This window comes from Penaeus japonicus, unplaced genomic scaffold (assembly GCF_977035675.1).
Source record: "Penaeus japonicus unplaced genomic scaffold, GWHDUDI00000001_assembly GWHDUDI00000033, whole genome shotgun sequence".
Classification (NCBI taxonomy): domain Eukaryota; kingdom Metazoa; phylum Arthropoda; class Malacostraca; order Decapoda; family Penaeidae; genus Penaeus; species Penaeus japonicus.
In genome coordinates this window covers 24,403,306-24,412,838 of record NW_028234435.1, presented here as the reverse complement: position 1 = coordinate 24,412,838, position 9,533 = coordinate 24,403,306, and the positions used below count along the sequence as shown (strand labels likewise).

Sequence of the window (9,533 nt, the reverse complement as noted above, 5' to 3'; positions counted from 1 at the left end):
ATGAAGTTTCTGATTGTTATTATTTCAATGTGTACATTGATACAAGCGTTTATATAATGATTGTAGGATATTTAAGAATGAATACTTTATTGTACAAGCTTATAATTACTTTTTCAGTTAAGTAAATCTACTTTGTGAAGACAGTGATAATGAAGTACTGATAAGTTACAGTTTAGATGATTGTAAAATAATTATTATAATTGAAAATGATAAAGTAATTCCCTAGCAAATAAGGGAGATTTATCTGCTTTATTTAGTCAATACAAAGGCTTACCATTGGTGAGGCTTTGTTGCTTTTTGATAATCAATTTAAGTAATTGCACAGTTGTCCTTTGTTTCTGCACACTAATTAAAAGAGATTTATCATTTTGGTTGCTTGATAAGGCAGTGTTTTTATTTTTCAGTTATTATATGCCAAATAATGAGAGTAATGTTATTTCTTTTTCTTTTTTTCCTGTAATAAGGATTTCTTTTCTTATATTAGTTATTCATATTTATCCCTGTAAGAGTATCTGCTGGATCCATCTGATGCACTGTTCCCCTCAGGAAAAGAAAGAATTGGGTTAACTTCAGTCTGTTTAAGAATATTCTTGGTTCAGTATTGTTCCAGATATAAATAGGCATTTCATATTTCATATATCATTCTTCTTCCATCAGTGGGATTAAGCTTATATTGTTTGTACTATGAAGATGGGAGTTCATGATTAGCCACTATTTCAGTTAATATTGTCAAGCAAATCAATCAGAACTTCATGTAGAAGAAATTTTAAAAGTAGACTGTAATCATAACATATAGGAATTCATAGCATATCTTTTGGACTTTGTCATTGATTGTCATTTCAGTTTGATTGAGATTTGTCCCGCTGAAACATATAAAATGAAACTGACAATGCAAATCAATCACAGGTTGTGGAGCTGAAGAACCGACAGGGCGTCGTGTGCGATGCGTCCACAGTGATGAATCTCTTGAAACAATGTCAGGCACTGGAGTCATCTTGTGCCCTGCTTGCAACCCGCCTCCTGGCCTATGCATCGGCCCACAAAGATGACCTGCTTACCAGCGAGGTCAAGAAGTTGAAGACTCAACTGGAGAAGATAACAGTCTCTCTCACAGATGTCACAAGGGATCTCCATGTATGTGAACTTGTACTTGTTGTTACTGCCATCTCTAAGGAATGATTAGAGTTATCAGCATTATTTTAAGAAGACTTTAGTTTGTGCTACTTTGCAACTTTTTTTATATTTTGTTTATGGACTTACGAAAGACTAAAAAGGCATGGATATTTAAGCACTCCCTTTGATATTTTGATATTTTATATATGTATTTATACCCATTAGTGGTTAAAACTTGAACATTTCCAGATAAAGAATAATTTGTGTATACATTTCCAGCGAGGTGATGTAGGACTCCGTGACAATGAGGACGTTTGGGCAGACATAGTGGACGACACAGAGCAACTGCTGTCCATACTGACAGAAGCACTGGTTGCATGGGACAAGGCACAGATCAGGAGAATTAGCAAAGCAATCACATTCTTACAGCAAGCCCTGTCACGCTTGCAGGAAACCAGGAGTATTCAGCGATTACCAGAGGATTTCCAGGCAAGCTATGTAGTATTAACCTAAATGTGTGAAAAAGTGTGAAAATCTTTGTATAATAAGCTTTTGCTTTAAAAAAATCATGCTTTCCTTTTACTTTGCTGAGCTTACACACACAATTCTATACGGCTTTAGGAAGTTGTCACAGCTGTTGGTGAATTTCTGGGTCTGGTAGAGGTGAGATGTGGGGATCTCAACAGACGAGCCCAGAGAGAAACTGTAAGACTTTTGTCACTGCAGCTATGTCACACAATGCCCCTTTTTGCTGCTGCCTGTGCTGCAACAGTAACACATCCCTTGAGTAAACATGTAAAGGTGAGATATCCTCTTGTTTTATTTATAGTTGTAGGAAATTTCTCCTTGCATTCCTCTCTCTCTCTATATATTTTTATCAGTTTTGCCTTTACTTTTTTTCTTCCTTTTTGTCTTTATAAAAGAAGTTTCGTTTTTTTTTTTTTTTTTGTCTTTTCAAGTGCTTTTGTTTCTTACAAGCAAAACGCAGAAGAAAGATTGCCTGACAAAAGTAGGTAATTTGGTAAATAGACACACTGATCATATCAAACCTATGTATTTTCCAGATGAGCAGAGAATTGGTATCAGGTCGCCTCCAGACACTACTAGGTGACCTAGGCTCTCAGCTAGGCCAAGGTGACCAAGAGTATGATCTTGAGGAACCTGGAGCTTTCATAGCTTGTGTTAGTATTGTGTTTAAGGTGTATAGTACTGAACAATAATTGAATTGTTTGTTTTTATTGCAATCATGAATTGTGTTACTTATATTTTTTTTAAGTTGTTTCAATTTATTTTCTTTCACATAATTATTCTTATTTCTAAATTTTGTTAAGTCTGTAATTCCATGTTCATTAATGGTGGTTTGTTTTATCCCTGTACAGGTAGATAAGGCCTTAGAAATGCTGATAGGGACCCAAGAGAAGTGCGGTGAAGCCTCAGAGTCCGTTGGTCCCCTGAGTGATCGTGTAAAGTCTTTGCTTGAGGAGGTGTTGCGTCATGCCATTGCAGTAGCATACTGCAGTGTCCAAGATGATAACAAACTTATAATGGCCATGTGTGAAAATGTGAGTGACCTCAGTTTTTTTATATTATTGATAGGTGTGTGTGTGTGTGTGTGTGTGTGAGATGAATACACATTATCTTTTGAGTTTATCTCCAAAAGTGCCTTAGACTCAACCCATTACAAGAATATGTCATTCTTAGGTTCTAAAGCAGCTGAAGATTCTCGTATCCTTGGAGCGGGAGGGCACCCCAGACTCTGTAGATGTGCAGATATCTTGCGATATACTGGCGGACTGTGTGGAACTTTTGGAGCAGAAAGTGAACACAGCACTCATCAGACTCATTGCCACGGTAAACTCATCTTTTATTCCTCCTTACAACAATTATTATACCGCTTAGGCTGATTTGCTGGTTTGTATGTTCCTGTCTCTTTATTTTCCCTCATGACTACATCCAAAATGCAATTCATGTATCACAGTAGCAGAGATGACCATTATATACTCTTTCGATTTTAACTTGAGCCTTTGGGCGTTTTCTTTCCCTTAAATCCCAAGCCATTCATAAAACTATGCAGTGGTATTGTGAATATTTATTCCATAAATAGATGATATACAGACTAACAGTGAGACAGATCATCATGCACAGGTCATTGCTAGATTTGTTAACAATGAGGGTTTCCCCGGGGCTCAAGTTAGAATCGATAGATCTTAGGATACTCATTTGCACTGAGATTTCCCCTCCAACTACAGACCTTTGCCACTCCCCTGGCACCTCTCCAATCTATGACTGCCATGCTGACTCCTGAGAAAGGTAGTGAGTGTCGAGAGCAAAGTGCTCTGGATCCTCTTATTGCTGATTTTGACCTTCACGTTGATCGCATATTCCAAATCGGAGGCTTTGCTTCTGCTTGCACTACAGACATGTCAAGTAAGTGAGGCGAGGAGAGATCTTGTGAGGACAGAGACTGAAGTATGTGGTCTTCAGGTAGACCTGTCAGATTATATTATGAGACAGATTAATACATTTGGAATGGATAATGCTACTCACCTAATATTGAAAAAAAAAAAAAAAAAAAAATTGAATTCACATCTTATTTTTATGAATTAATATTTCGAGACTCTTAAGTATCAGTTGTGGTCGTGTAGATCTTCACACAACCATACCAAACACAGCTTTACATATTTTAAGCAGCAATAATCATTCTAGTTTTAGACAATTCGCCAACTTTATATCTATATATAGACTTATAATAAACAGGAGTCCGGACAATACGTGACAGTCTGCAGACACTGGAATGGTTGGAGGGCTGTTTAGTCCCTGCCATCGTAGCTGCCTACACAGACCCCAACCCCAATGCACATGGCCATGCTCTCATGTTGGTCAGGCATTGGATGGCCACAGTAACTCAACTCCAGGAATGTTTGGACCTTATTATGGATCCTTCAGCATTCAGTCTGGTAGGAAAATTATTTACTTTTTATTACTTTCTTCATGATGTTGGTTATGACAGCGTGTTTATGTATTTCCATTTACTTGTATTTGATTTGAATCTTAAAAATGGTCCTGCTTTTAAGAATTCTCCAGTAATGGGATATTTTGCATGCAGGTGACAAAGCAGGAAATACACCGGATATGGGCAGGGTTGAAGGAACAGCTGTACACACAGGACGTGGCATGGATCAACAAGCAAGTTGATGCTGTTATCACCTATACCTCACGCCTTCTTTCTCTGCACCACAGAGACAATTTCCTCACCCATTTTCAGGCTGAGGATCTTCGAGTAGGTGAGTACAGTAGGATCAGAAGGCGAAATGAAGTATTGTTAGGGGATGCGGAATACAGAGATGACCTTTGTTATTCAAATTCATTTTGATATAATTTTCTTCTAGATATTTTAAACTAGTTTTTTTCTGTTTTCCCTCACTTTCCCTCCCACTATTTCCCTCTCTCTACTCCTCCCTTTCTCTCTCTCTCTTTCTCTCTCTCATATTATCTCTCACTCTCCCTACCTTCCCTCCTTACCTTCCTGGCTCCCTCTCTCCGTCACTTACTCCTCATTTTTTTATCCGAATATGGCACAAGTGTAGCTTTAACAATACGGTTTCCTTCTACGTCCCAGCCGTAAACGAAGTGAAGAGCAGCATGGCCACGTTGTCAGCAACCCCGACCGACCTGTCTCGTCACCGGAGCATGATCAAGAGAGTCCAGCTCACCCTCACCCTCCTCTCCCGCCTCGCTTCTTCACTCAACGAGGACAACCTGAACCCCGAGGACGAGCTCAATGACTTTAATAGCCGCCACAATTCAGGGGCGCAGAATAAAGTTCCCAAATTGACTGTAACACGTAAGGGGCATTTTGTTTTCTTGTGGGCTGTGGGGCAAGTTTGAGGGTGCACTCTTGTATTTTTCCTTCTGTATTTGTTTTTGTTTTTTTCTTTAAGAACTCATATTTTCTTTTCATTTGTCCTTCTGTATTTTTTTTTCTTCTTCAGTATTTCATATGATTTAATATTTTCCATTAGTACTTCAAAAGTTTTTTTTTTCTATGTTGTCTCTTTCTTTCCAGAGAAGCAGCAGCTCCTCACCTCAGACATCAGAGACATTCCTGTCGATGTGGCCACACCAGCATCGAGGGTCAGAAGCAAGAAAGCCACAGACAGTCCTCTGCCACCCACAACCAACGCAGATCAGAATTCCCAACAGCAAAAGCCACTGACACGGTTTTCGAAGTCGATGTCACGCCTTGGGGAAGTCCGTGCTCGTGCAGGCGGCTCTAACATGTCAGGTATTATATATAAGGGATGATTTTTTTTCGCGAAGGAGTGGGTGGGTAACTTTAAACTCTTGTAGAGAATGAACTTTTAAAGTTTAGTTATCACATATGTATACTCCTGTGAAGCATAGCACAGGAAAGACATTTTAATTCAAAGCTAAATTTATACTTGTGAAACAGCTGGATTCACTACTGAGAAGATGCAAGAAATCCCTGTAAAACGAAAACCACAAAAAACAACAACAATCAAAGCACAAGAATGTAAACAGAAGTATTCCACAGTAAACCAATCACCTCGTCAATGAACATCACCGTATTTGACTATAACCTCGCGAGGCCTAAAATCACTTCTATTTCCCCAGGCCATCACTCCAGATCGATGCAGGCCATAGCCAGCGAGACTCTAGGCTGCGACACTTCCATTGACATCACAAAGTTCCTCAGCAGGTCCACCAATACCCTCCCCCCCTCGGCAAGGTCATCCCGAAGAAATTTCTCACTCAAGGTAAGGCCTGGTCACCTCGATGAAGAGGATGTACCAGAAGCAATTGATATATCGATTGGTATGTTATTGCACGCCCTGATTTGTGGCTATTGATTAATTTTTTGTTTGTGTTTGTAGGTGAAGGAGATCAACTTGGACATCGACGGGGCGATAAACAAGGCTGCGCTCCCCCCTCAGCCATCGGGAAATTCCGAAGCCGATGAACATAGACGGAAAGGTAAGAGCGATTCTTCAGATTATACGTAAATGTCTTCACTCTTCCCCTTCTCTCCGTTCTGCTTTTCATTTTTTTTTATTATAACCGTTACTGCCTATAGATATATGTTAAGTGCACAGCTTGCATATATTTTTGGTGTGTTTGCATGTATGTATGTACAGACTGTACATACATACTGTAAAATATTCAACATACTGTACATTGTACAGTATGTTGAATATTTTACTCTTTTTTATATCAAGAAATATGTAATCGCATTATATAGGAATATTTACTTTCGTCTGATGTAATATGTCTTGAAATTAATAATATTTTTTGGCAGATCTAAAGAAGTCGCATGATTCGAGCAAAGGGGAAGGAAGCAGCTCCCCTGGGAAGCCTCCCGTGATCGAACAGCAGAACAACACAGCCCTCAGGGAGGTGTCGGTTCTGATATCCAAGGAGGACACCGTAACCCACAACACACACCGAAGTATTGGGGATGAAATTTCAGGTGAACGGTCCTTAGGTGGTGTTTTCTTTACTATCGGATTAGAGAATAGAGATTGTGTGAAACTGTTAATGCACAGGGGCGATTGGCATAATTTTGCAATATTTGCTCTATTTTTTTATATTGTTTTCAGGCATTTTGGAGAACCTGACGTCACTTGCCGGCAGTTTGAGCGCTTTAGCTGCTCCTTCATCGCCTCCGTCGGCAGGGAAAAAGAGGAAGTGTACATGGGAACAGTTTGGGGGCGACAATAAAGAAAACCGAGGGAGCACCACTAGCCTCCACGGCATCAAGCTGCAGAATGCTTCTTTCAATCCCCAGTTCCCGGAAATCAGGTCGAGCGAGTCGTCGGAGGTGCTGTTCGACGACAAGACACGGCTGGCGAGCGAGGCGACGCCAAACAAGAGCAGCGAAGGCTTCCTCGACCTCTCCATCTGGAAGGACTTCACGGCCATTCTCGAGAAGAAGACGCCCATGAGGAGTAACTTCTTGAATTTCAGCAACAATTTCAGCAACTGGCAGCTCCCCGGCGCGTCCCTCTCGTTCTCCACCTTCGGCAAAGGGCCTTCCGAAGCGCCCAAGGCAGCCGATCGGTCCCAGAGCGTCGCGGACCTCAGCGACACGCCGTTCCTCGACAAGGACACGGGGCGATCTGATTCCTTCGCGGGGACCCGGGAGGAGTCCGCCCAGCTTTCGTCCTCCAGCTATTCCATCAGCCCTTCCAGCGCGACCTTCGGCACGCCACAGAGACTGAAAGACCTCCACCTGGTGCACCAACGACTGGCAGCCATCAAGAACTCACTCAGGTAGACGCGAAGGAACCCGCTTTGCCAAGGTAAAGAGTTGAATGGTTGCATTATGCAAGTGATAGCTGTCCCTTTTGAATGTTGCATGGTTTTAATAACATAGTTTTATTTAGTCAGACTGACGTTTTCTAATAAGCTTAAGATGGCTTCAAATTGCCTGGTGTTAATCTTGATGGCTTAATGGCAGCTTTAAATAATGTTTTTGTTTGCGGATGTGTATTTTTGTCTAGGAATTGCTTTATTGCTAAACTTTATGGTTGTAAAATCCCTCGATACTTTTTATTGTATAAACACATCTTAATTTTTTGTGCTGTACATACTGTTATTTTTCTAATATTGTGTATATATACTCTTGAATTATGCCGTCCATGCTTCGCTTGTCAGTGAAAATAGAGGAAGTGACAAAGCTACAACTTTTCTTTATCATGTATTTTAATATCTAAAGCAATTTATACTCCCCCTTTTTATATTAGGATGACTCCGACAACATTAGTATCAAACTCTCATTGCTAGCAGTGTGCACAGACAGAACGTTTTCACCTGCACGATAATTTCAATATCTTCATATTCACGTACTTGTAGCATTTACAAGTTACACAAAGATATATTAAGACAATCACAGCAACGACACAATGTGTGTGTGTGTGTGTGTGTGTGTGTGTGTGTGTGTGTGTGTGTGTGTGTCTGCGCGCGCGCGCACTGACGGAACATTTACTAGATGATTGATATCTAATTTTCGAGTCTGCTCACTTTGAATAATTTCTAACTTACGTTAAATCTATTGTGATGTGGTATAGTGTATATTGGAATACATTTGAGTAATTAATAAAGAAAAGTAATTTAAACAGTGTTTTATTTGTGTGATCAATATAAAAAAAAACGTCACGTGTGATCTTCGTTATGGTTTTTACGTCCAGCTTGAGGAATGCAGCAGGAATGTTAATGAGGGATATGATGGTCTAAGTATGGTTTACTCAACAAAATGTTTTGGTCAGGGATACCAAAATTAATCTAGATTGTAAAAAGAAACAAACCACGAAGAGGTTTAATTTCCTACCTCTCACTTCCTCTCTCCTTCCCCTCACTCTGCTCTTCTCTCTCTCCTCTCCCTCTCTCTCTCTCACTCTCACTCTCCCCCCCCTCTCTTCTCTCTCCTCTTCCCACCTCCTCTCTCTCTCTCTCTCACTCTCTCTCTCTCTCACTCACTCTTCTCTCTCCTCTCTCTTCTCTCTCTCTCTTTCTCTCTCTCTCCCTCCCTCTCTCTTCTCTCTCCTCTCTCTTCTCTCTCTCTCTCTCTCTCTCTCACTCACTCTTCTCTCTCCTCTCTCTTCTCTCTCTCTCTCTCTCTCTCTCTCTCCCTCCCTCTCTCTTCTCTCTCCTCTTCCCCCCCCATCTCATTCCCCTCCCCTCCTTCGAAATGTCGAGACGTACCTCTTCCCCGTGTTCTAAGGTCATCCTGTTTCTCTTCTGTAAGCATAGAGAACCGAAAGTCAGACCCTGTACCTATAAGCTGCAGCTACCTGCATTACCTTATAGGGACAACATTGTTGCTCCGTTTTCTTATTAGGTAATGTATCAATACCTGTTACTTACTGTACATCAACTTACTGAATTTGTATATGTTGTGTTCCAATCTGAATTGAAAGTTTTCATACCGTTGGCAAAAAAGGGCTTCAGAAGTGAGAGTAGACTGATGTAGCCTACACCCTGGCCACGTACATTAGGGTATTTCAATAATAGCAACTTTTGAAATGTCATCGTGTCTATACATAAATAGGCTCCATATATCATAAATATGAAATGTGAAAAAAATCAGCTTAATCTAATGGAGGCATGAAGCGGTCCTGGGACATCAATACCCTTGTCTCTATATCAAATGCACGGCAATTGCGGAAGAGAGTGAAAGCAAATGTGGATAAGGGAATATAATATCTGTGAGAAGTTGTTGCATGTTTTAGATATTGCCAATAAAGATAGGTCTAATTTGTAATATACTTTCGCAATGTGTTATATTATGCTTAATTATAGAAAAAATAATCCTAAAAGCTAAAATTATACTATACACGATTAAATAAATCAACAAAATTTGAATACATCGTTAATAATTACTGCTAAAATGACGAAGAAAA

General features: G+C 40.2%; 1 protein-coding gene across 1 annotated transcript in view; it reads left to right on the top strand.

Annotated features, from left to right (window-relative positions):
* The window catches only part of LOC122266231 (uncharacterized), an 8,543-nt gene extending 294 nt beyond the window's left edge, over positions 1-8,249 (top strand). The window contains exons 2-16 of the mRNA XM_043035863.2: positions 907-1,134; positions 1,393-1,602; positions 1,735-1,914; positions 2,178-2,294; positions 2,493-2,675; positions 2,815-2,964; positions 3,363-3,540; positions 3,871-4,070; positions 4,220-4,397; positions 4,733-4,957; positions 5,180-5,398; positions 5,749-5,891; positions 6,009-6,108; positions 6,431-6,601; positions 6,732-8,249. Coding sequence (XP_042891797.1) covers positions 907-1,134; positions 1,393-1,602; positions 1,735-1,914; positions 2,178-2,294; positions 2,493-2,675; positions 2,815-2,964; positions 3,363-3,540; positions 3,871-4,070; positions 4,220-4,397; positions 4,733-4,957; positions 5,180-5,398; positions 5,749-5,891; positions 6,009-6,108; positions 6,431-6,601; positions 6,732-7,408 — 3,159 coding nt within the window. The 3' untranslated portion in view covers positions 7,409-8,249. The remainder of the gene's footprint in view (positions 1-906; positions 1,135-1,392; positions 1,603-1,734; positions 1,915-2,177; positions 2,295-2,492; positions 2,676-2,814; positions 2,965-3,362; positions 3,541-3,870; positions 4,071-4,219; positions 4,398-4,732; positions 4,958-5,179; positions 5,399-5,748; positions 5,892-6,008; positions 6,109-6,430; positions 6,602-6,731) is intronic.
* The last annotated feature ends 1,284 nt before the right edge of the window (positions 8,250-9,533 follow it).